We start from the raw sequence: 26,370 nt of genomic DNA, 5'->3' as shown, positions 1-26,370 counted from the left end.
GAAGACCTGGAGATTGAAGCGCTGATCACCGACACACCAATCCAAACGGAGTCATTCCGCATCGATTGAACATTTACCACAGGCAAGTCCGTGCAGTCTGAGCTGTGAGTGCGACCAAGATGACAGTACACTGGGCGCTTGTGAGTGGGGAAGGTCCTAGCTAATGAATAGGTATAAACATAGACAAAGCCGGGTGTTGGTGACACAGGCCTCTAATCCCAGCACTCCAGAAGGTGAGGCAGGCAGATGTCTGAGTCTTTTGAGGCCAGCCTGGTCTACAAAGCAAGTTCCTTGATACCAGAACTATACAGAGAAACCGTGTCTTGACATAAACAAACACAAATAAAATAAAATAAGACATACATGAACGAATTAAATTATTGGAAAGATTAGAAAGTAATGGGGGTTTGTCAAGAGGAGAAGGAAGGTTAAGGTTTGTAACCTGATGATCTGAGGTCAATCCCCGGGACCCACAAGGTGAAAAGAGAGATTCCTGCAAGTTATCCTCTGATCTTCACATTGGAGCTATAGCATATGCCCACGTGCACGTGCGCGCACACGCGCGCGCGTACACACACACACACACACACACACACACGTAAAAATAAACATTTTAAAAGTCTAATTAAAAGTATTTTTTAAAGGAAGGCCTAAAAAAGAAGGGAATGTTTCAGTAACTATAGGAACTTTCAGGAGGGAGCCTGTAGACATCTGAACTGAGCATGCTCCAATCAAAGGACACAACAGGAAACATAGGGGTAACATGCTTAACTTAAAAACAGAGCTTTTTCCTAGAATCCCCCAGTGAGGGGCCGGGGGCGTGGCTCAGTGGTGGAGCCCTTGCCTTGCCTAGAATCTTCCAGTGAGAGTGACTTCTGCAGTATCTGGAAACCTCTAAAAGGGGCCAGAGGAACCTCACAAGTGAAGAGAGCTTGCAAGAATAGGGCTGAGGTCAGTGTAGCAGAGGGAACTAGAAGAGGGAGTGACAGACAGGACAGGCCTGTTCTGCAGGCCTCAGTGAAGCCTTTGACTTTAACCCAGTACAGAGCACTGGAAGAGCTGTGGGCTGAAGTGCTACATGTGACCATTTTAAGTGGCACAACTTAAAATCCCAGCACTTGGAAAGTGGAAGCAGAAGAATCAAGAGTTCAAAGTCATCCCGGCTACATAAAGAGTTCAAGGCCATCCAGGGCTATGTGAGACCCTGTCTCAAGCAAAGGTAGAACACTATAAGGGGTGGTTTTGATTTGAAGGGGGCCCAGCAGACTGACTATGTGCATAGAGCTGACCGAAGGATGGAGGCGAAGAGACCAGCGAGGAGGTGACAGCAGTGATGTTAACTTAACCTGGGAGGTAGCAGCCATCAGCATCCCCAGGTTGGCAGGCACAGTGGTGATCACCTGTGATTCCAGCACTGGGGTGGGGGTGGGGTAAGTAGGAGGTGTTCACGCCCAAGGTCATGCAGGGTCACATGGCAATGACCCTGTCGAATGCTAACAAGAAAGCAGGAAAGAAAAGACAGAATCTGAAGGCGGATGAACTTTGAGCTGCAGAATTTGCTGATGGTCACATTCCTGACAAGTCTTTAGCAGAGAGCCGCAGCCACCATGATGTCAGATGGTGTCCATGTGGTCCCAGTGGACGTCATCATCAGTGCCAGTGAGGTGCCTTGGGTAAAGGCACTGTTGGGTCAGTTCTGGGACCCACATAAAGGTGGGGGAGAAAGGACATTTTACAAACCTATTCTATGATCTCCACACATTCACTGTTTCATGAGAGTCCCCAAGCACACCTCATTTTTAAAAAAGGTTTATTTATTTATTTTTAATGTATATGACTACACTGTAGCTGTCCTAGACACACCAGAAGAGGACATCAGATCCCATTAAAAATGGTCGTGAGGGGCTGGAGAGATGGCTCAGTGGTTAAGAGCACTGACTGCTCTTCCAGAGGTCCTGAGTTCAAATCCCAGCAATCACATGGTGGCTCACAACCATCTATAATGGGATCTGATGCCCTCTTCTGGTGTGTCTGAATACAAGAGACACTGTGCTCGCATACATAAATAAATAAATATTTAAAAAAAAATGGTCGTGAGCCACCATGTGGCTGTTGGGACTTGAACTCAGGACCTCTGGAAGAGCAGTCAGTGCTCCTAACCACTGAGCCATCTCTCCAGCCCCCCAAGCACACTTCACACACATATGCACATATCTTATACACACATGAACTTATACACCACACGCATGCACACATCACGTGCACACATCACATGTGCACACAGCACTTGCACACACATGTCACACCACACATATACACACAACACATGCATACACCTATTATACCACATGTACACACACGCCACATGCATAAACCACATCACACCACATGCACATACACATATAACACTACATCTACACACACATCGCATGCACACACACACAAGCACTCACACCAACAATACATTAAAAACACATTTTTAAAAGGGGGAGGATGCCAGCAGAGGTGGCTTAAGCCTGTTAGCACTATGGAGGCAGAGGCAAGTGGATCTCTGTGAGTTTGAGGCCAGCCTGGTCTCCAGAGTGAGTTCCAGGACAGCCAGGGCCACACAGAGAAACCAAATTATTATTATTAGTAGTATTAGTATTAGTATTAGTAGTAGTGATGGTGATGATGATGATGATGAGAGAGACAGTCCGGAGAGAGGGCTCTGTTTATTAACCATACTGGCTGCGCTTGCATGAGACCTGAGCTCAGCACTCACAGCACACATCATGGCGGCTCACAACCATCAGTTCCAGGATATCTGGCTCCTTAGGTGCCTGCATGCACACAGCGCATGCTCACGGGCATACACCCGCCATGTGTAAAAATAAAAATAAATTTTAGAGCCTGGAGAGAGGTCTTGCCAGGTAAGGGAAGAGACTGCTCACACAGAGAACCTGGGTTTGACCCCCAGCACTCACATGGTGGCTCACAACGATCTGCAACTTCCGTTCCAGGGACTCCTATGCCGCTTCTGGCCTCGAAAGGCACCGGGCACCTGGCATGTATGTGGTGCACATGCATTTACACAGGTAAAACGCCCATATGCATAGACAGTTAAAAACAGAAATCTTTAATGAGAAATGTTATCTACAGAAACTAAGCCCCAAAATGTCATTCATCCCCGATTACATCCCCCTACACTCAGGCACCAAGATATAACAAACATTGTCAGCCTCCAAAGCTACAGTCAGCACTGCGCCCCTCCATGCGGGTTTGTCCCACAGCTCTGGGGCAAGGTTCTCAGGATAACCACACCCTGTAGGGTGTTGTCCGGACACAACAGGGAGAATGTTGCTTGACAGGCGCTAGGCTTGTCAGGCCATCCGCTGTGCTGACTTGGGTCACTTGCTTACAGACAGGCTGGCACACGCTGAGGGGAGGACCCACAGCCTTCCACGATCAATCACAGTCCTAACGCAGGCACGCCCCACACTTCCTGCAACAACCTGTGTAACTTAGTCACGAACATATACTGAGATGTGGCCCTGGGCTCTTGGAGATGTGATTTTGGATGGTATGAAAACAAATGTTCACTACCTGTCACTTCTGTCGGTTTGTCTGTGATAGGGACGGAATCCAGAGCTTTCTGTGGGCTAGGAAAGCACTCAAAGCATAAACCACGCTCCCAGTCCCTCACTGGGGATTCTAGGCAGGGGCTCTACCACTGAGCCACGCCCCCAGCCCCTCACTGGGGATTCTAGGCAGGGGCTCTACCACTGAGCCACGCCCCCAGACCCTCACTAGGGGATTCCAGGCTGGGGATGTATCACTGAACTACATTCCCACCTCTTTTTTTTTTTATTTTAAAATACATGTTTTGTTTCGTTATTGAGGTTGGACTGGCTGTATAGACCAGGCAGGTCTCAAACTTGTTCCTCCCCACCACCACCCGTCCCTCAGCCTCTCAAGTGTCTGGGATCCATGTACTCCTTTACCTTTTGCAGTAAATGAACTCTTGTTTGTGCCCCTGTGTCTTTGCAGAATCTATCTTACAGGACTTGGCTTTTGGACAAGTATCACACATGAAAAACACACAGAAGTCACATGCCCATACACACAGAAATAATAAACTAATAAGCATCAAGTTCTCAGGCAAACCCATGACTGAACGGCAGAATAATATTTAAGTAGACAGAGGGAACCCCCACCCCAGAAGGGGTGCATGTTCTTTCAACAGTGTGCATACACAGGGGCCATGCTTGCTAGGCACAGCCATTGCCACGGGTTGACAATCTCAGGGGATCAGGCTCTCCTCTCCCGGCCTGCTATGTAGGATGTAGAAAAGACATCGTTTATATAACCTGCCCTCCATGCAGAACCTAAGGGCTTTACATAACATAGCATGGTGAGTCACTACACAGGCCCAGGGCAGCGACCTGGCAAGCCCTAGGAGGGGAACCCCCACCCAGGACCGTTACCCGGAAATGACTCTGTGACACATAGATCATGGGTTTCACAGAGGAGAAAGTAGGGTCAGAGAGGACAAATCACTGGCTTAGGGTCACACAGGATTTATTACAGCAGTGGTTGCAACCCCACCTGCCAGTTGGTGGAACATACTAAAAACATCGCTTATAGGAGCTGGAGAGATGGTTCAGTGCTTAGAAAAGGTTGTCCTTCGGTCCCCAGCTCCGAAAAAAAAGAATCAAAAAAAAAAAAAAAAAGAAAAGAAAAGGTTGTCCTGGCTTTGATTCCCAACACCCACAGAGTAGCTTTCAATCATCTGTAACTTCCAGGCACACAAGTGGTGCACATTTGTGTAATAAATTAATCAATCGAGAAATATCACTTCTCAACCTTTTGGCTAGGATCAAGTGTAATAAATCAAGAAATACATTTTAAAATCACTAGTATTTAGAAAGCCATAACGCGTGAAATACTGTTCATTCCTATTCTCCATTTATTTTACATTTTTATTAATCTGTTCCGCGTGGGGTGAATGTGTAGGCTATGTCCTGTGTGAAGAGGTCGGAAAACAACCTACAGAAGTCAATTCTCTCTTTTCACTTGTATTAAATCCCAGGGATCGAACTCAAGTTGTCAAACTTGGCATCAAGCGCCTCTGCGCACTGACCCATCTCCCTTGTTCATTCGTTTATCTTAAAACCAGTGAGGTACAGAATGGGGGTGTTCTTATTGTTGTTTATTTACTTATTGTATAGCGTAGGAGGGCAGGTGCCAGCGTGCGCTTGTAGAAGTCAGAGGAAAACTTGCGGGATTCTTTGGGTCTATCATGTGGGTCCCAGGGACTCAAGTCATTTTCTCAGGCTTGGTGGCAAGCGCTTCTGCCCATTGACAACCTAGGTGACCCACTATCCACTTTACAAAATTTAGCGAAGTCACACTACTCATGGTGAGACATGTTACGATCCCACCCCAGAAATGAAAGGGGCTCACAGGTCAAAGTCACAGAGCGGCTACTGGAATCGTTTTTTCTCACCACCACGTACACAACCTGAGCACCTGCTGCAAACGAACCTGACCAAAAGTACAGTCAGCAAACACTAACATTTCAAATATGTGAGTTGAAATATCTAAGCCAGGCGGTGATGGTGCCTGTCTTTTTTTTTTTTTCCGGAGCTGGGGACTGAACCCAGGGCCTTCCGCTTGCGAGGCAAGCGCTCTACCATTAATCCCAGCACTTTGAAGGCAGAGGTAGGTGGATCTCTTGTAAGTTCGAGGCCCGTCTGATCTACAGCGCGAGTTCCAGAACAGCCAGGGCTACAGAGAAACCCTGTCTCAAAAACACCAGGGAAAAAAAAAAGAAAGAAAGAAAGATAGATATTTACGGCTGCAACCTTGTATTCTCTCTCCGCTTCGAGAATGGGGTGAGCTTAACCCAGCCTCCAAATCCACTGACTGTCCCGGTAGTCAGGAAGGAACCGTTTTTTTCTCTTCCAACAGCTCCCAGGTCTCCTCCAGGGAACCAGGGAGGTCTCCTGCTACTTTAAGACAGAGAACAGTCGATTCGCGTTGCCTGGGCAGCGCAGCAGCGGTTGCCTAGCAACGTCAACAAACCACAGCGCCGGAGCGACTCCTTGAGCCCTCCCCCCGACCGCCCGCGCTGACGCAGTGACGCGGCAGTCTGTGGCACGCCGTTGCCTAGCGACAGGAAGGTTGTTTTGTCCCCGGCCAGGCGGCGCGACCGCGCACAGCAGCCAGAACCAGCCGGGGCAGACAGACGGGCTCGACCCGGGGATGGCAGCGAGGGGACACCTGTGTCCCCAAATTACCACCGTCTGCTTTCTGTCTGCGCCCCCTCCTCTCCGGAGTGCCTGTCTGTCCGGAGCCTCCCGCGCCCTGACTGTCTCCTTCCCCTCAAACCATAGCACACAAAAACAGGAGCACAAAAAAGAGATGTGGCCCATCTCAAGCGTGTCACCGCGACCTCAGATCCTAGGTTTCCGGGTGCAGTGCTGGGGCAGGGGGATTCCCACCACCAGTGGAGATGGTTGAGTGTCTGACCTGTGCACAGGAACACAGTTAGGGCCACAGCCCTTGCCTGCCTTCCCTCCCCTCTCTCCCTTGCCTACCTGACTCTCTCCGCCAGTCTGAAGCCTCCGGGCTCTGTCTGAAAAGCAGGCGCAAACTGGGAGGCTCTACTCACAGGCCCCAGCACCCCTCCTCCCAGGGCCCCCCATGCTGCAGCTTCATGTGACCAGGGCTGGGCCGAATCTCTGAGCAGAGAGAAGCAGGGTGTGACCACATGAGTGGAGTGAGTTCTGGGGACAGTGCCCGATTGTGTGATAGACAGCAGGTTACTGAGGACCACTGTTGTATGTGTGAGAGAAAATCCGAGTATTTTTCTAGGTGAGTGCGTGCGTGCGTGCGTGTGTGTGCGTGTGTGTGTGTGTGTGTGTGTGTGTCTGCGCACGTGAATATGAGTGTGTTTGTGTGTGTACATGAGTGTGTGTGTGTGTAAGTTTGTGTGTATATGTGTGTGAGCTTGTGCGTGGTGTGTGTGCGTGTGTGTGTTGTGTGAATGTTTGTGAGTAGTGTGTGTTGGTGTGCTTGTGAGTGTGTGTGTGTGTGTCGTGTGATCTGGGAAGCTGTGACTGTAGAAGTATCTGTGGGTGGCATTCTGCCTCTTGTATATTAACTGTGTGTGCCCAGACAACCCACTCAGAGATGCCCTGGGGCTGCATCTGATAGAGCAGCTTGCTTAGTGTGCACAAGGCCGTGGGTGCAAACCCCAGAACTACAATCCCAGAAGTCCCTCTGTTTCTTTTTTGACTGAGTCTAGCATTGTGCAGACTGTTTCAAACGTTATAGCAGAGGAAGAGCTCAATCCTGTAATGGGGTTACAGGCATGTACCCTTATGCCCAGTTTAGATGATATCGGTGATTGAACCCAGGACCTCACACCTCCTAGACAAGCGCTGTACCATGAAGCTACGAGTCTAGTCGCTTTTCTTGTCCTATTTTAAAGGATCTGGGTCTTCTTATAGCTCAGCCCGGCTTTGTATTCCTAATCCTCCTGCCTCAACCTCCCAAGTGATGGGATGATAGGCCTGTGTCACAATAGCAAACACATTTCCAGTGTTGCTTGCCTTTTGCAGTGTACTGTGTCTTGTGAGGGAATGGTGCAGGTGTCATACACACCCTGGGTCCCCAACCCTCTGACCTGAGGGTCTGTCTGCTGTGAGCTTCGTCTCCATTGCTTTGCGGGACTGGAAGACACCGCCACACCCTGGAGTCAATGCCCATGGACCCCCTCTGCTCTAACCCAAGGGTCTCTGTGCTCCATACCTGCTGTTCCTCAAATGGGGTGACACGTTCAGGTGAAGTGCCTCGTGCCTGTCATCCCAGCACCTGTACAGAGGAAGAAAGGCTGGCACAATTTGTATGGAATTCCGAGCTAGCAAAGGCTAGAATGAGAACCTGTTTCCAGCTTTCCCCTAGAGAACGGGGGTATATAATTGCACCTTCTCACACAACTGTTGGTCATAAACAAGTCTGTATGGAAAATGTTTACAAAGTGCTTGACAGAGCCAGGCGTGGTGGTGCACACCTGGATTCCAGTACTTGGAGAGCAGATTAGGGAAAGTTCCAGGGCAGCCAGGTCTACATATTGAGACCTTATCTCAAAAAAAAAACAACACACACACACACACACACACACACACACACACACACACACACGCACGCACACACTCCTCAAATACCTCTGCAAGCTCACGTTTCGGGAAAGGCAGATGAATGTAGAAAAGAAAGAAAAGAGGGCCTGCTAAAGCAAGCCAGCCTAAGGGCAGACTCCTGAAAGGACTTGCTCCAAATGACTGTTGAGGGTGGAGGACTCGGAGAAACTGGAATTGTGGGAAAGACTCTCGGGGAATGACAGAGGCTGGCTTGCAGGTTGGTGAGATTAGAAAGTAATGACCACAAATATAGGGCACCATGTAAAGGCCGGTCCTGCCTCAACCTCCCAACTAGTCTAGGTCTATGTCAGCAGCCGGATGTATTTGCCTGTCTTGTTTCCTTGTGTACCCTGGGGCTTCAGTGAGTGGGGATGGTTGCTGAGTAAATGTCTGATTTGCTAGCAGGGTCAGTCATGGCTTTAAACCCAGCCTTTGGGAGGCAGAAGCATGGAGATCTTTGTGAGTTCCAAGCCAGCCTGGTCTACAGAGAGAGTTCCAGGACAGTCAGAGCTACACAGAGAAAACTTGTCTCAATAAACAACAAAATATCTTAATGGCTGATGGAATGACTAGACAGCTGAAGAGATGGATGGATGGACAGATGGAAGAATGGACAGATGGATGGATGTGATCCACAGCCCCTGATCTTTGGGATGGTAGGGAAGGCTTGGTGGCCAACACAGGCTGGCCCAGGGTACTGATTCTGGGAACCCTCTCTTTCCTTAGTATCCCAGCTCTGGGCCATGAAGGGTGTGGAGGGGGCTGGGAAGGGAGTGTCAGGCTCAGTGGCTGCTTGCCCTGGACTCTGGCCCAGAGTGTCTGGAGGAAAAACGGGGTATCTCGGGCGTCTGAGTCACCTTGGAGAAACCCTGGCCACATACCTGACTGCTGACATCACACAGCCAGGGCAACCCTGGTGGCAGAGACAAGGAGACTGAATCATGGACTGAAGTCAGTCATCTTGGGCACGGGCACGTGGCCACAGGTGACCCCCTGAGACACCCACGAGTGGCTGTCTGGCCGTGTGGGCATGCAAACCACATCAAGGTCAGTAAAGACTTCTCCAGCATGAGTCAGGGACAGGGTGGCCACTGCCAGAGACCACCGACCACAGCATCTACAGGACAGGAAGAGAAAGTTGAGGAAGAAAAGTCAGAGGGGAGGCCCCAGTCGGGGAGAGGGAAGTGTCTGTGGAAGAAAGGGGAAGTTGTGGCTTGCGGCCAGTGACCTGGGGACCTGCAGCAGGGATGTGGAATGGGGTCTTAGTGTTTTGCGCACAGAATGTCGAAGTTTCAAGCGAGGCTCAGAGGACAATGGAGTCAGCACACAATGGGCTCTTACACTTGCACACGCAGGCACATGCGCACGAAAGCCAGCGTGGGAGCCTTAGGCTCTAGCCACCCCAGAGTTGCAGCTCGCCACACACAAGCCTGTCCCTACAAGGCTTGCTTCCTTTACCCTACTAAGCGACATCCATAGTTCTCATTGAGGATATTGCTACTCACAGTCTTTGACTGTCTCACTGAAAATGAATGATTTATACACATTTGCAATGCTTGCCTCTTGCCAGGCACTGTTCTAGACTATTTAGCTCTGCTCGGGATTGAACCCAGGGCTTCTTGCATGCTGGACAGGAGTTCTACCACTGAGCCTGCTCCCAGCTCCTCCCACGTGCCTGCCGTTTGTCCCCAGACCTGTTTTATATGCCATTCTGAGACAAGGTCTCACTGTAATGCTCCAGAGGCCCTTGAATTCAATGATCCCTGTGCAGGGGTTGGGCGAGACACGGCTAAGTATCTTCAGAGCATGTATGTGTGTGTACCTTGGGGCAGACACCTGTCCAAATGTATATGTCTACATGTTGTTAGGTTTCAAACCCAGGCACCAGTGGCTGAGGTGCTTATCTAACACATCAAAGAGGACTTGGCCACCAAGTTCTCCCTGCAGTACCTCAGCTCCTACCCGGCCCTCCTGGCTAGCATACCCTATCCCCAAAGCTGAACTTCTCCAGCCCAGGGCTGAACTGTTGGACTGCAATCCGACCATCTTAGTTAACCACTCTCTTTGCACCTGTAGGCTGTACCTGGTTCACCTCTCTCCCCTCCCCGTCTCCCGACATGGCCCAAGGTCATGTGCAGTCTGGACTCTCCCAGAGGTCCCTGCTTCCGGCTGCACACTACCACATGTGTATAATAAACTCTTCTCAGCATGCCTAGGGACATTCATGGTCCCTTCCTTTTCCTTTTTTAATTTCTCTTTTTTTTTCATTCATACACATGTTTCTTAGGATTCTGTATTCTACCCTCCCTCCTTAAAAATATACACAGAGGGCCAGACGTGGTGGCACACACCTTTAATTCCAGCACTTAGGAGGCAGACACAGGTGGGTCTCTGTGAGTTCGAGACCAGCCTAGCCTGCAGAGCGAGTTCCAGGCCAGACAGCACTACCCAGTGAGATCCTGTCTCAAAAAGGAAAATGTGCACACGCCACCCCCTGCAAGTCAGCAGACCCCGAGACAGAAGCCCACCCCACAGCAGTTGAGGTAGAGTGGGTTGTTCCAAATGCCTGGAGTCGGGTCTGACGCTCACACAGTGTTCCTGCCCCCAGCTGATCCAGCAGCTACATTTGAAGGAACAGAGAGATTCAGATAACTGTGTTGCCCCCCATCAGACCTTATGAAGGAGGATGTGAATGGAGGCTAAGCCTGTAATTTCAGCACTCAGGAAGCTGAAGCAGGAGGATTGCAGGGAGTTAGCTGGAGGCCAGCCTGTGCTACAGAATGAGACCGCTTCAAATGGGGTTGGGGATTTAGCTCAGTGGTAAAGCACTTGCCTAGCAAGTGCAAGGCCCTGGGTTCGGTCCCCAGCTCTGAAAAAAAAAAAAAAAAAAAAAAAAAAAAAAGACTGCTTCGAATAAAAGAAATGAGACCTTGAAAGATGGTTCAGTGCGTAGAGGCACTTGCCTGTATGTCCAAGGACCTCAGTTCAATTCCTGGCATCTGCATGATGGAAAAAAAGAAGAAACTCCCTCAAGGCTCTCTCTCTTGCACGCGCACACGCACACACACACACACACACACACACACACACACACACACAGAAGAGAGAGGAAGAACTAAAAACACCTTTTCTTTTCTTTTCTTTTTCGGAGCTGGGGACTGAACCCAGGGCCTTGTGCTTGCTAGGCAAGCGCTCTACCACTGAGCTAAATCCCCAACCCTAAAAATACCTCTTCATTTAAAAGAACAAAGAAACTTGAATACATGATTGGGCTGGGGTGTGGCTCCAGTGGCAATGCCCGCCCTGGATGTTTGTAGTCCTGGATTGACCCCAGCGCCATGCACACTAGGTGTGGTGACGATTCCAGCACTGGGGCCCGGAGCCAAGAGGATGAGAGAAGTTCTAGGCTGGGTGGCTCATCCTTGGCTGTATAAAACACAGCTTGAGCTACCTGACACTGGTTACTAGCCTGAGCTACCTGAGACTCTGCCTCGTGAATAGTCAAGTAAAAATAAGGTAAACTCACAACGACAAAAAAAAAATTGCAGCACCTACAAATTCCCTGCCCTGTGGGGGGACACAGGGCAGCCTCACCCCACCCCTGAGACCAACACTTGGGAGGCGACATGCTTGGTACAGGGCACTGGCTCATCTGAGACCAAAGTGGCTTCAGGAGCCAAGTAAGCCAGAAACAGTGTGCTTCAGACAGGGGGAAGAGCACACACAAACCTCAGGAACTGAGGCACAGCAGAGAGGGGAGACTGGGACAGGGATGACGGACAGGAACCACACATCACACCATTTTGTCCCTCTGAATCTCCATGGGCACCACCTCTGGGAGGACTCCAGGATTGCAAAGGGTAACTGAGTCAGTCAATTCAACCCTGGCCTAGGGGGCGGAGACAGGCTACCAAGTCTACCAGAGGGCGGAGGACAGGACAAGGACACTCAGGCATTGCCATAGACAGACCCTCTTGTCAAACCACAGGAACACCCACAGACATCCTGGCTCACAGAGGTCAGCAGGGCTAGGGCTGGGATGTGACCCGAGGGCTTGTGGGAAATGAGGAATGCAGGGGCAAAGGTTTAGCCAAGGGAAGACCAGAGGACTCTGTATGCATGAAGGCCAGGTGATGACATTTTAGGAGAGAAAAGCACAGAATCAGGCATGGTAGGTAGTTGGGAGGTAGAAGCAGAGGGACAGGTAGTAGAGCTAGCCTGGGCTACAGAGCGAGTCCTTATCTTAGAAAGACTAACCCATGCTAGCAATCCAATGAATTCTAGGCCAGCCTGGGCTACATAATGATTCCCTGACTCAAAACGAAATAACAGGGCTGGAGCGATGGCTTGGCAGTCAAGAGCATGTTTCTGTGTGCTCTGTGCTCTGTTCTCTGCCCCCCTGTGTGTATAGACACTTGTCATATAAGGTGGTGGTGAGAGGTGGTGTCTCTCTGTGCAGGTGTGTGTCTAGGCTCTAGGTGCTTGTGGGCTGCTACTTGTGGGCAGATGTCTGAGTGGCCCTGTGGTGGCATTTTGGGTGTCTGAGCTACTGTGTCAGGGTCTGAGGGCTTTGGGACAGCCAGAGTGGGTGACTGTGTGTCTCTTTTATCCCCAGGAAAGGAGAGGAGAGGCTGAGGTGGGCAGAAGACTAAGGGGTCACTCCCTGTCTGCTGCCTGAGCCGAGTCATGGGCTGCCGGTGGCTGCTTTGTCATCTCTGAGTACCTGTCCCTCCCTCCTGGCAGGAGTAGACAGAGGGGATGTGGGGAACCTGGTGGGAGGTGGTTTGAGGCCAGGCTTTTGTCTGGCAATCTCTGTCATCACCTGTTAACACCCCCCAAGTCCCTTTAGCCTTATGTGGTGCCCCACCATCTCCCCATTATTGGTGTAGAGAATCAAGTATCTTTTGGCTGGTGTTGGAAATCACACCTTGTCCATGGTGTTCTGGTGTTAGCCCTGAGTTTTCCTCTCTGGGTCTGTGAGATTCAACATCACCACCACCACCGCTGCCGCCATCATTATTTTGAGACAGGGTTTCTTCTGCATAGCCCTGGCTGTCCTGGAACTCAGGCTGGCCTAGAATTAAGAGACCTGCTTGCCTCTGCCTCCCAGTTGCTGGGATTAAAGGCCTGGACCCGTCACTTTTGGTGAGATTCAACATATTTAAAGTGCTTCTTGGGGTAAAGAAATTGCTTAGTGGTTAAGAGCTCTGGCAGCTCTTACAGAGGACCTGGATTTGGTTCCCAGTATCCACATAGTAGTTCTCAACCAACTCTAACTTCAGTTACAGGGAATCCAATGACTTTTTCTTTTAACTTCTGTGGGCACCAGGCACACACAGGGTGCATGCGCACACATACATGTAAAAACCCAACAAAACAAAACACTCACACACATAATATAAAATAAGTAATCCTAAAAAATGAAAAAGCAATTAAAGAGCCTCTTTGTTTTCTTCTTTAGATTTTGGACTGGACCAGGAATTATGGAATAGTTTCCGCCAAGACTGAAACATTCCATTTGGCAGAGAAGTGTGTTAAACAGGAAGGTAAAAGACTCACAGTAGGAAGTCCCTGAAACTGATCATATTTACTAAGACTCACTCCCCCCCAACAGAGTAAGCCATAAAAGCTAAGAGTCTCCCCATTTCTAAGATGGAAAGATTCCAAGCTGCAAAGGAGACCCTGACAACAGACCAGCTACTTGGAAAACTCAGAACCCAGCCAAGCTGCCTGCAAGAGGTTTAGTTCAACTGAGGCACCCTCCAACCCATGCTCCAGTCTTCAGGCTGTGCAAGGTGCTCCAGCTTCCCGGCTTTGTGAACTGTCACTCATGCTGGTGTGGGCTTTGGTAATGCAGCTGTCTTTGGGTGACTTCTGCTCCTGTAAGTCACCTCTTATCCATGCATATCCCTGGAAGTAACTCCAATAGAAAACTCATTGGGTCAGCAAGTTGGACTTTGGTCTGTCCTGAGCTGGCTCCCTATTTGGGGTGAGTAGCCCTCTGTGTGTGTGTGTGTGTGTGTGTGTGTGTGTGTGTGTGTGTGTGTGTGTGAGAGAGAGAGAGAGAGAGAGAGAGAGAGAGAGAGAGATCCCATGGAAAACTTTCCTTTCCCCAGGCTTGGTCTAGGGGTCTCCCAGGCTTTTTGCAGTTGCTGGTGGCATCTCTGTTAGTGGGTGCTTAAGAGTCAGGACCCTGACCAGCGATGCAGCCAATGCAGCCAATGCAGCCCATGCAGTTATGCAGACGCAGAGGGCTCCCTAGTGTGCAGGAGGCCCTAGGTTACATCCCCAGTAACACATAAACCAGGCTGGCAACAGAGGTGAGAGCAAGATGTTTATGGTCATCCTTGGATACATAGTAAATTCCAGTCTTTGTTTTAAAAACAAGCAAACAAACAAACAGGACATAGGATCAGATGTGTTCCCTGGCTGGCATGGTGGAACAGAATGTGCCTTTAAGTCCAACACTCAAGAGGTAGGGGCAGCCTGGTCTACAGAAAGAGTTTCAGGCCAACCAATGCTACAGAATGAGGCCTCATCTAAAAAACAAACAGAGAGAAAGGAAAGGGGGAAAGGGGGAGAAAAAGGAGGATGTTCACAATAGAATATCTACATCTACATCTACATATATGTATACATATATATATATATATATATATACACATATAATCTTTCCTCTGGGTTGGGGCTAGAACCCAGGACTTTATAAATGCTAGACATACATTCTACTTTAAGACTTTAAGCTACCCTCCAGCCCTCATATCCCCTTTTATTTAAATTTATTAATATTAACATTATTACATATGCGTACTGGTTGGTTTCTGCCTCTACACACGTGTGGAGGTCAGAGAACAACGTTTAGGAGTTATTTCTCTCCTTCCACTGTGATTCCCTGGGATGGAACTCAGGTCGGCAAGTGTGTGTGTAGCAAGCTCCTTTACCTGTGAACAGTCTCGCTGGAGCTGACATCTGCTGCTTGCTAAACACATGCCACCAATAACATTAACACTTTTTTTTTTTTCAGAGCTGGGGACCGAACCCAGGGCCTTGTGCTTCCTAGGCAAGCGCTCTACCACTGAGCTAAATCCCCAACCCCATAACGTTAACACTTTATTTATTTATTTATTTATTTATTTATTTATTTATTTATTCTAGAAAGGGTTTCTCTGTGTAGCCCTGGCTGTCCGGGAACTCAGTCTGTAGGTCAGGCTGGTCTTGAACTCACAGAAATCCTCTTGCTTCTGCTGGTATTAAAGATGTGTGCTGCTGCCACCACTATCACCACCAGACACCACCAATTATTATTGTTCTTAATTACACACAGTTTTTTTCTGCCTTCTGGGCTAAGCGGAATGGCAGGCTTTCAACACCATCAAGCCTGAAAACTTCACCCGGTGTGGGTTCCTACCTGCTCCAATTCTGCAGGTTCCCCAGATTCAGGGACAGGGAGGGGGGGTTGCGGGGAGCCACCTATCTCTGCTTAGCTGTGAGTACTGAAGCTTTAGATCAGGGAGGGAGAACATTTTCCAAGCTCACCGACTCACATAGAATCCGGGACAAAGCTAATGGTGAGGGGACTGCATCCTTACCCATACCTACACCTGGGAATATCACAGACCCTCCAACTTCTCCTGAGCCTCAGTTTCTCCACCTAGACTGATTACTCCCCTCTCAACAGATTCTGCACTGGGGACCTTGCTCTTTTTCACCAGCGGGGGCGCTGCAAAGACTTGGGGAGGGTGAGGTCCCAGGGGTATAATCAGGCCTGGGGATCTGGGGTTGCACCTTCTCCAACCCGGGTCAGCAGGGGCATTCCCAGGGAGTTCAGGTGCCTGTCAATCTCAGCCTCCCGGACAGCGTGGAACTGCGCACGCGCGGGCGGGTTCCGCACGGCGTAGCGGCGGGCGCGCGCCGGAGCGAGGGATTCCCTCTGACGTCATTGCTAGGATACCAAACAAACAGTCGGCCGCGCCGGCCGAGCTCCTTATATGGCTAATTGCGTCACAGGAACTCCGGGGAGGGCGGGGCGGGATCCCCTCCCGCGGAGCCCCTCAGAACACAGTCTTGGAGACCCCCGAGACCCCCAGGGTCACTCTATGGGCAGGTGGCAGGTGCACGAGGCCCTGGGGGTCTCCACAAGGGGCTCAGGAGGCGGGAAGGGAGAGTTCGGGAGGTTTGTGCATGGAGTTGCGGGTGACGCAAGCAGGGGGGCGGGTCCCGGAGGCATAAATTCAGCTCCGGGCTCCCGGTTTCATTCATAAGACTGGAGCGGCTACGCCGGGGACACGCGGAGTCGGGGCTTGCTGGACTTGACTACTGGTGACTCTTTCTTTTTCTTCTTCTTGGAGGCCGTGAATAATTTTATAGATATATACATTTTTTTTTAACTGGAGAGAAAGTTTTGTGGGTTTCCTTTTTGCAAGACTCTTTCTAGATCGTTCTTCTGATTCGTCCGGGGGATAGACTTACTTTCTGTGGGCTTCTGGATCGTGGCCCTCTGCTCTCCCTCATTTCTTTGGACGCCTGGACGGGATTAGAAAGGTATCTGAATCGCACGCTGCACCGCGGCACTGCCCGGCGGGTTTCTGGGCGGGGAGCGATCCCCGCGTCGCCCCCCGTGAAACCGACAGAGCCTGGACTTTCAGGAGGTACAGCGGAGGTCTGAAGGGGACCTGGGAGCGCAACAGAGGGAACTTGCATCGAAACTTGGGCAGTTCTCCGAACCGGAGACTAAGCTTCCCCGAGCAGCGCACTTTGGAGACGTGTCCGGTCTACTCCGGACTCGCATCTCATCCCACTCGGCCATAGCCTTGGCTTCCAGAAGACCTCAGCGTGGTCACAGGGGCCCCCCTGTGCCCAGGGAAATGTTTCAAGCTTTCCCCGGAGACTACGACTCCGGCTCCCGGTGTAGCTCATCACCCTCCGCCGAGTCTCAGTACCTGTCTTCGGTGGACTCCTTCGGCAGTCCACCCACCGCCGCCGCCTCCCAGGTAAGTTCTAGATCTCAAAGATGCTACTTTTGGTGGTTGTGCGAAAAAAAAAAATGTTTCTTTCAGGCTAAAGTGTGGATTGAGCATCCTCTCAAATAGAGACGCGCCAAAAACCCAGGATCTAGGAATCCAATAGACTCGGTTTGCACTTTGGTTTTTGTTGTTTGCAAACTGCAAAGAATGGAGTGATGTTTGCAAAGGGTTATTTGCGCGGAGCGCGGGAAAGGAATGCAGCTGGGCAAACGTTGGCGATGCCCTGTGCAAAGTATATACGCGGTGGTTAGCAGAAGCTGAGAACTTTTAGCCGAAATCCGGCTCCCTAAGCCAAAGCTAGGCAAGTAAGGGAAGAAAAACAAAACAGGAAAAATCCCAGAGAAGCTTCCAGTAGCCTCCTCTTCTTCCCTCCTCCTTCCAAGCGCGGACTGCAGGTCCGCGGTCACCCTCCACCCTGCAATAGTTCGGGCCTCGAACCCCGGTCACGCTGCCTCCGCCTCCTGCGCGGAGACGTAACGGGGGACCCGTGCGTAAAGGCTGACGCGCTGGAATCCTCCGTCTGACGCGGGGCACGCACGGCGCGCGGCGCCCCCTCCGCCCGCCCCGCCCCTGACGTCCCGGGCACGTTCTATTTTGGAACGCCGAGGCCACGTTGCTAAGGGAGGGGGCAGCGCGGCTTTGTGATTGGCTGTCGCGGAGCTGCCTTTAGCCAATCAACGTTCCCTTCCTATTTGTAGAGCGTAGCTCCTTTCCTTGCTTTTTGTGGTTCTTCCCGTGTTGGGGGGGGGGGGTGGTCTCCAAAGGGAGAGCTAGGGGATTCTTGTCAGGATCCGGCGACTCGATGCCACCCTGTGGGTCTGCGAGGACTTTCTTTGGACCTGGTCCCTCTGTTGTCATAAGCTAGAGGCTTTTGGCTCAGTGTTAGCTCCTGTAAGGGGAATTGAAGGTCGTCGTCCCTTCTCCAGGCACATATATACGTGCGCCCTGAGCTCTGGACACTTAGTCCTCCCGAGGTGTTCAAACCCTAGATGGGCTAGCCTACCGAGTGGCAGCCAGGTGGTCTCTAAAAGGTCCGCCTTCTCCTCGTTCCCAGGGCTCTGGTTGGCCAGGGATTCAGCCCTTCCCTCGCCACGCCCCCTAGAGTAGTTAAGCCTCTAGGATTCCACTTGCGGGGAAAGGGGTGGGGGGTAATGGACGCTTCTTGGGTTCGGGGACGCAGATCCTATGTCACCGCATCCCCTGCAAAACAATCTGAGAGATTCTCGCTGTCACTTTTCTCTCCCTATCAGTCCACTGAAACCTGTCAGTCTCACTGGGGAAGAGACAGATACTCGGGAGGGATGCCCTCAACTCTTAGGCCAGTCCCCCAACACCGTTGGAACTGGGATCTCCGCCCCTGCGGGAGCCCTCATGCAGTGGGGGGTGTGTTTGTGTGTGAGTGGAGGAGAGGAAGGCTTGGGCTAAGGCCTCTCCCTCTCCCTCCCTCTGTGGTGGGGGTGGGGTGTTTTGGCTGTGTGTGTGAATGTCTGTGGCTCCATCCCGGGAGGTTTTGTCACCAGGTTCTGTCCAGCCTCCTCTCCCACCCCCCCCCACACCTAAGAGTCACCAACCCGGGGTGTGATTCACCACCCGCTGGAACCGTGCAACCTTTCCCCGAGGAAGAAGGAGGAGGTAGAAGGCAGTTGAACAGAATCCTCTCATTAACCACTGCGTCACGGTGTAGTGGAAGGGTGGGTGTTGTGGCTTTTTGCCTGTGACACACACATCCACACCCGCTCACCCTGTGCTCACTCACAGGGGTCGGTGTGTGTTATGTGTGTTGGGCGTTTGTGTGTCGGTGGCTTTGTTTGTGTGTCTACGCCTGTGTGTGTATGTCTCACCCCGTAGGAGTGCGCCGGTCTCGGGGAAATGCCCGGCTCCTTCGTGCCAACGGTCACCGCAATCACAACCAGCCAGGACCTTCAGTGGCTCGTGCAGCCCACCCTCATCTCTTCCATGGCCCAGTCCCAGGGGCAGCCACTGGCCTCCCAGCCTCCAGCTGTTGACCCTTATGACATGCCTGGAACCAGCTACTCAACCCCGGGCCTGAGTGCCTACAGCACTGGTGGGGCAAGCGGAAGTGGTGGGCCTTCAACTAGCACAAGCACCAGTGGACCCGTGTCTGCCCGCCCAGCCAGAGCCAGGCCTAGAAGACCCCGAGAAGAAACAGTAAGTATAAGGCCCCAGGAGTTGGTGTGGAGGAGTCTAGGGATGTGGGCTCAGTTGGTACAGTGCTTGCTAGCATGCATGAAGTAGATGCCCAGTACAGCATATAGCAGGCATGGTTGTGCAGGCCTGTAACCCCAGCTCTCCTGGAGGCAGGAGGAACAGGAGTTCAAGGCCAGCCTGTGTTACTTATTGAATCCAGCCTGGACTGCAAGAGATCGTTATTTTAAAAAGTTGGCCTGAGGGGTGAGGGAAGTAAAAGCAGGTGACAGTACTTTTGTCACTATTCAGTTGGGGGGTTCCTCTGAGGTCTCAAGCCTGCAGGAACTTTATCATTCCTGCCACTGAGGAGTAGGGGTTGTTATTTGAGGTTCGAGAGGAAGAGGAGTTTTCTCAGGGCTGATAGAGGTACCCCCAGATCTCATGGTCCTTTTCTCTTTGACTCAGCTTACCCCAGAAGAAGAAGAAAAACGAAGGGTTCGCAGAGAGCGGAACAAGCTGGCTGCAGCTAAATGCAGAAACCGTCGGAGGGAGTTGACAGACCGACTCCAGGCGGTAAGGAGGGGTTTGGGGGTGTCTCAAGGCTGTGCTGAGAGCTCTCTGCCTTGTTCTTCCCCCATTTCTCACTACGCCTGTGTCCTAAATGAGGAACACCCCTCTTAGGGAGCAAGGGTCAGTGCAACCTGAAGAAGCTCTATGCGCATGCTCAGACCCGTGCCCGCTTACTTCCGACTGTTCCCCACTTTCCCTGGGTATGTCCCCACATGTCACCCTCCTGGCTTTCTCTACGCCTAAGGAGACAAGCTGGAGGAGGTAATTCTCTCACCTTCCTTGGCTAAAGAATAATCCATTTTGCCTCCCTGCCTCCATTTTTTTTTTCTGAGATGAGGAACTTCCTGGGTAGTTCAGTCCCCCTACCCCAACTTAGTAGCCTCAAGTCTCAGTCCCTGGCTGAGATGCCATCATCCAGGCTGGCTCCTGTTCGAAACTATTTTGTGCTAAGTCAGTTCCTTACCTGCTACCCCAGCTCTCTACAGTTCTCCTGAACTTGAGCTGGTGATGCCCACCAAACCCCCTTCTTTCTCTCTTCTACCTCAGTGTACCCCCCCACCTGCCTGCAGGGTGCCCTCTTACCCCTTGAAACCAGGGCGTGTCTCTGATTTCCTGTTGGGAGGCTGAATGAGATGGGTAACAGAACCACCATAAAAACAACACATAAGCATTATTTACTGATTCAACAAACTTTAATGTTTTTCTTCTTTTCTCTTAAAAGTTATTTCGTTCATTTACTATTTACCTATGTTTGAGTGAGTGCTGGTGCGCCACAGGACGTCAGAGGGCAATTTTTAGAGTTGGGTCTCTCCATGTTGTGGGTCTCAGGAATCGAACCCACTTTTCTAGGCTTGCTGACAATCTCCTTGACTCAGTGAGCTGCATTGCCCCCTTCGCCCTTTTAAAGCAGAGGACTCCTTAGTACAGGCTGGCCGCAAAGAAATAGCCATCTCTCCCTTGCCTCAGTCTCTGAACGTTGTGATTACCCGTGTTCACCATCACACCAGGCTTGTAGTTCTTGCCCATCAGAGACTTCCATTCCTGCCTAGCCTTTTCCCAACCATCTCTTAGTCTGATGGGGAAACTGAGGCACCGAGTGGCATAGTCTACCAGGAGTTCCTCTTAGGGGATGTTCCCCTCAGTTGGGAGGGAGCCGTCCAGGCCCCTGGATCAGCAGCTAGAATGTGTGTGGGGGTTGAGGTGGGTGAAGCCACCCTGTGTGGTCACTGACCAGCATCCCTGCTTTCTCTTGTCTCCTATGACCTGCCTCCTGCTGGGCTCCATTAGGAAACGGATCAGCTCGAAGAGGAAAAGGCAGAGCTGGAGTCGGAGATCGCCGAGCTGCAAAAAGAGAAGGAACGCCTGGAGTTTGTCCTGGTGGCCCACAAACCGGGCTGCAAGATCCCTTACGAAGAGGGGCCGGGGCCAGGCCCGCTGGCCGAGGTGAGAGATTTGCCAGGGTCAACATCCGCTAAGGAAGACGGCTTCGGCTGGCTGCTGCCGCCCCCTCCACCACCGCCCCTGCCCTTCCAGAGCAGCCGAGACGCACCCCCCAACCTGACGGCTTCTCTCTTTACACACAGTGAAGTTCAAGTCCTCGGCGACCCCTTCCCCGTTGTTAGCCCTTCGTACACTTCCTCGTTTGTCCTCACCTGCCCGGAGGTCTCCGCGTTCGCCGGCTCCCAACGCACCAGCGGCAGCGAGCAGCCGTCCGACCCCCTGAACTCGCCCTCCCTTCTTGCTCTGTAAACTCTTTAAACAAACAAAACAAACAAAACCGCAAGGAACGAGGAGGAGGAAGAGGAGGAGAGGGGAGGAAGCGGTCCGGGGTGTGTGTGAGGACCCCTTGACTCTTCTGTCTGACCGCCTGTCGCCTCTGCCATCGGACTTGACGGAAGGACCTCCTTTGTGTTTTGTGCTCCGCCTCTGGTTTTCTGCGCCCCGGCGAGGCCGGAGAGCTGGTGACTTTGGGGACGGGGTGGGGCGGGTGCACCCTTCCTGCAGATAACTTTGTCCTGTTACTTCAACCCACCTTCTGGGGATAGATGCTGGCTGGCTGGGTGGGTGGGGTGGGATGCGACGCCCACCTTTGGCGTCCTGCGTGAGGCTGGAGGGGAAAGGGTGCTGGGTGTGGGGTACAGGGTGGGTTGAGGTCGAGCTGGCATGCACCCCCAGAGAGACCCAACGAGGAAATGACAGCACTGTCCTTCTCTTCCCTACCCACCCATCCACCCTCCAGGGTGCAGGGTGACCAAGATAGCTCTGTTTTGCTCCCTCGGGCCTTAGCTGATTAACCTAACATTTCCAGGAGGTTACAACCTCCTCCGGGACGAATTGAACCCCCGACTGAGGGAAGTCGATGGCCGCTTTGGGAGTCTGCTAACCCTAATTCCCCGCTGATTCCAAAATGTGAACCCCTATCTGACTGTTCAGTCTTTCCCTCCTGGGAAAACTGACTCAGGTTGGATTTTTTTCTCATCTGCTACGGAGCCCCCTTCCAACTCAGGCCCGCTCCCACCCCTGTGCAGTATTATGCCATGTCCCTCTCACCCCCACGGGCAACCCAGGCGCCCTTGGCCGTCCTCGTTGGGCCTTTCTGGTTTTGGGCAGCAGGGGGCGCTGCGACGCCCGTCTTGCTGGAGCGCTTTATACTGTGAATGAATGGCCAGATTGCTGGGTGCGCCGGATGGGATTGACCCCCAACCCTCCAAAGCCTTCCCTGGGCCTCTCCTTCTTCCACTTGCCCCCTTCCAACCCTTGACAGGGAGTTAGACCCGAAAGGAGTGACTGCGATGCATCCCGGTGGCCTTCTTGCTCAGGCCCCAGACATTTTCTCTAAGTCCTTCGCCTTCCCCAGCCTAGGACGCCAACTTCTCCCCATCCTGGGAGCCCCGCATCCTCTCACAGAGGTCGTCGAGGCAATTTCCAGAGAAGTTTTCAGGGCTGAGGCTTTGGCTCCCCTACCCTCGATATTTGAACCCCCAAATATTTTTGGACTGGCATACTTCAGAGGGGGCTGAGTTCCCACTATCCTAATCCATCCAATTCCTCCAGCCCCGAATATGGGTTCTGGCTTTTCCCTCCAGCTTTCACCTCGTGAGAATTCCACGAGTCAGATTTCTATTTTTTAATATTGGGGAGATGGGCCCTACCGCCCCCCCCCCCGTGCTGCATGGAACATTCCATACTCTGTCCTGGGTCCTCGGTTCCAAGCCTAATCCCAACCCCCAACCCTCAGCTATTTATCCCTTTCCTGGTTCCCAAAAAGCACTTATATCTATTATGTATAAATAAATATATTATATATGGGTGTGCGTGTGTGTGCGTGCGTGCGTGCGAGCTTCCTCGTTTGCAAGTGTGCTGTGGAATTCAAAATCGCTTTTGGGGATTTGAGTCAGACTTTCTGGCTGTCCCTTTCCTAACTTGTCACTTTTTTTGTTGTTGTCTCAGCCCCTCTGGCTGTTGGAAACAGCCTCTTCCTTTCCTTTTATCTTTTTTCAACTCTGTCTCGCTCAGACCACTTCCAACATGTCTCCTCTCTCAATGGCCCTGACCTCCCGTCTGTCTGTTAATTCCGGATTTGTCGGGGACATGCAATTTTACTTTTGTAAGTAAGTGTGACTGGGTGGTAGATTTTTACAATCTATATCGTTGAGAATTCTGGGTGGATATGTCTGATCAGATGAAGGGCCTCCTGCCGCTGCCGACCACAGTTCATTGACTCCATAGCCCTCACCCAGGCTGTATTTGTGATTTTTTTTAAATTTTGTTGTTTTGTATTTTGCACTTGACCCCGGGGGTGCTGGGGCAGTCTAGCACTGAACAGTTCCCCTCCCCCCTTGGTTCTGCACTGTCGCCAATAAAAAGCTTTTAAAAAAAATGTATCCTTCAGGCCAAAGTGTCTGTTTTTCCCTGGGCACCTATTACACGTCTTCCTTTCAGTAAGACAGAATTTGGACTGCAAGGGAGATCTTGCAGGCACTTAGTGGGACGCCTAAGGAATCAGGACCTACAGCGGGACTGAAGGGAACCGGACACTTGCTAGGTCTTCTCTTGTTCCCAGGCTGTGCCATCTACTTGGAAAAGTAAGGGGCAGAAAAGTTTAAGGTACGGATTTGGTGAAGGGTCTAAGAGACTTCCTAGTCGGGAAAGAATTTATTCAGGACCTTAGGTGTGCAATGGCTTCAGCAACTAAGGCAGTGTAAGAGCTGGGACCTTTGTAAATCCTAGCGTTTGGGAGGTGGAGGCAAGGCGATCAGGAGTTCGATGTCACGTGGATGATAGATACCAGGTCCAAAGATCTGTTATGGGGAGAGGACTTGGTACACCAGGGGAGCCAGAGGTTCGTGGTGAGGGTAGCAGAGAGCACGTGGAGACTGAGAGTTAGCTCCAGGGAGATTCTACAGGCAATGACGTTCTGAGAATGCAGACGCCCTTTTGAAAGCACTAGAGAGCCGCAGCAGGTTTTGAGCAGAGTTAGGTTTGCTTTAGGTGGTCTCTTCTAGCTCATCCCAGGCTGAGGAGGACGCTGAGGGTTTCAAGAAGGATCGAGAATGGGAAGCGGAGGAGAGGAAGGATCCAAGAGGCATGGGGAGGCAGAACACATGTCTCTTCTTTAAGAGCAAGCCTGCGAAGGATAACTCGCTGCGGGAGGAGATGCTCACCAATCGGGTGGTCTGGGGGATTCTTGGAAAAGAGGAAGAATGTGCTCGAGCCTCGGTTACCCCTTTCTCTATCTTCTGTCAGCTTGTCCATCATCAAGCTTGTGTCTCAAGGTCACCCAGCTTAGGTCTCCTTGTGAGATGGCCTTATACGCTCGAGTTCATTAAATACGAATTGCCTGGCGTCGTGCTCTCTCCACTCAAAAGACCAGGGCCAAAGGTGTGATCACAACTGTATCCTCATTACTGCTCCAACGCAGAGGCTGGACTGAGCCGGAGTGAACAAATGAACAAATATATCATTAATAAGTGCATGTGTGACTAAATGCATAAGCGAGCAGATGACTGGATGAGCAAATCCTTGAAGGAGAGACAGCAAGGATACACAGGAACATCCTAGAACTGTGGAGACTAATTTAAATCCATTTTTGATAGGTATTTGATCGGAAATTTCTGAGAAGAAAAATAAGTAACTACGAAGGGAGAATAAATGAGAATAGAGGTGGCTTACGAAGGGAGAATAAATGAGAATAGAGGTGGCTTACGAAGGGAGAATAAATGAGAATAGAGGTGGCTTACGAAGGGAGAATGGTTCGCCGGGAGCAAAAGTGGGATAGATACTCCCGCCCGAAAGGTGGAATTGAACCACTCTGTCGCTAAACAGCTACAGGTTTGAAGCCTGCACCCCAGACCACTGAGGATCATCCGGGCAGAGACAACTATTTTCAGACAGCTATATAAAGGGCAAATATACTAAATTTTTACACTTATGGTGAGTTTTTGTGACGTTCATCAGACGATTGATTTTAAGAGTTTCGATTTTTCTTGTACTTTTTATTTTGAATATGTCTTTTCTTTGTAAAGTGTTCCTTGAATGACCCTAGTAACTAAAACATAAGTAGCTCATTTGCATAGCGCCTTGCATTCTGGGAAACAGAGCCTAAAGTGCCTATCCCCCTGTCTAGGAGTAGAATTTTTTGCAAAGTGAAAAGTCAGTTTTATTTATTTATTTTTTTGCTTGTTTGTTTTTAAAGAAAAAACTCCCCCTGAGGCACTCGGAAGCCCCTCCGTAGCAGATTTCGAGTTTTTCTGCGAGAAGCAAGCCGCTCCTAGGGGCTGATGGCACGCGGCCGCAGAGTGACACCTGCTGTTCTTTTGTAGAACTGCAAGTGTGTAGGGAACCTAAGGAGTCCCCCTTGCGTTTAGACGCTAAAAACCATCCCTTTTTATATCCATGTGTTTGGGCCAGGGAGACTGAGGCACAGATAATACCACAGCTGAGTTCCTGTAGCCCAACTCCCTAGGGGAAATGAAACCTACACCGTTGTGGTTTGACTATGCTTGGTCCATGGAAAGTGACACTATTAGCAGGTGTGGCCTTCTTGTTGGAGGAGGTGTAACTTGTTAGAGAAAGTGTGTCACTTGGAAGCGAGGCTTTGAGGTGTCATACATATTCAAGTCTCCTGTGTTGTCTAGTCCCATCCCGGCGGTTTCCTTCTGGCTGCCTTTGGATCAAGATGTAGAACTCTCAGCTCCTCCAGCACCATGTCTGCTTGGATGCCGCTATGTTCCCACCATGATGATAATGAACTGTACCTCTCTGAAACTGTAAGCCAGCCCTAATGTGTTTTTTTGTTTGTTTGTTCGCTTTTTTTATTTCGGAGCTGGGGACCAAACCCAGGGCCTTGCACTTCCTAGGCAAGCGCTCTACCACTGAGATAAATCCCCAAGCCCCCCCCCCCTTTTTTTTTTCGGAGCTGGGGACCGAACCCAGGGCCTTGC

General features: G+C 51.1%; 2 protein-coding genes and 1 non-coding gene across 4 annotated transcripts in view; 1 reads left to right on the top strand and 2 right to left on the bottom strand.

Moving 5' to 3' along the window:
• The window catches only part of Ercc1 (ERCC excision repair 1, endonuclease non-catalytic subunit), a 36,660-nt gene extending 30,021 nt beyond the window's left edge, over positions 1-6,639 (bottom strand). Inside the window, exon 1 of the mRNA XM_087652381.1 lies at positions 6,582-6,639. The gene's annotated coding sequence lies outside the window, so the exon portion shown is untranslated. The remainder of the gene's footprint in view (positions 1-6,581) is intronic.
• A 9,800-nt stretch (positions 6,640-16,439) lies between these two features.
• Fosb (FosB proto-oncogene, AP-1 transcription factor subunit) lies at positions 16,440-23,811 on the top strand. Of its 2 annotated transcripts, XM_087633042.1 has the most exons (5): positions 16,440-17,176; positions 19,058-19,378; positions 19,823-19,930; positions 21,215-21,370; positions 21,511-23,811. In XM_087633042.1, the coding sequence occupies exons 1-5, from the start codon at positions 17,051-17,053 to the stop codon at positions 21,511-21,513; spliced, it is 714 nt and encodes a 237-aa protein (XP_087489168.1). In that variant the 5' UTR covers positions 16,440-17,050; the 3' UTR covers positions 21,514-23,811.
• A 1,401-nt stretch (positions 23,812-25,212) lies between these two features.
• On the bottom strand, positions 25,213-25,299 carry Trnastop-uca (transfer RNA opal suppressor (anticodon UCA)). The gene has a single exon. It is a non-coding gene; the product is annotated as a tRNA-Sec (tRNA).
• Positions 25,300-26,370: the final 1,071 nt, after the last annotated feature.

This window comes from Rattus norvegicus, chromosome 1, assembly GCF_021556685.1.
Source record: "Rattus norvegicus strain SHRSP/BbbUtx chromosome 1, alternate assembly SHRSP_T2T, whole genome shotgun sequence".
Classification (NCBI taxonomy): Eukaryota; Metazoa; Chordata; class Mammalia; order Rodentia; family Muridae; genus Rattus; species Rattus norvegicus.
Note: the sequence above shows the minus strand (reverse complement) of the source record. Positions and strands in the feature narration are given on the sequence as shown.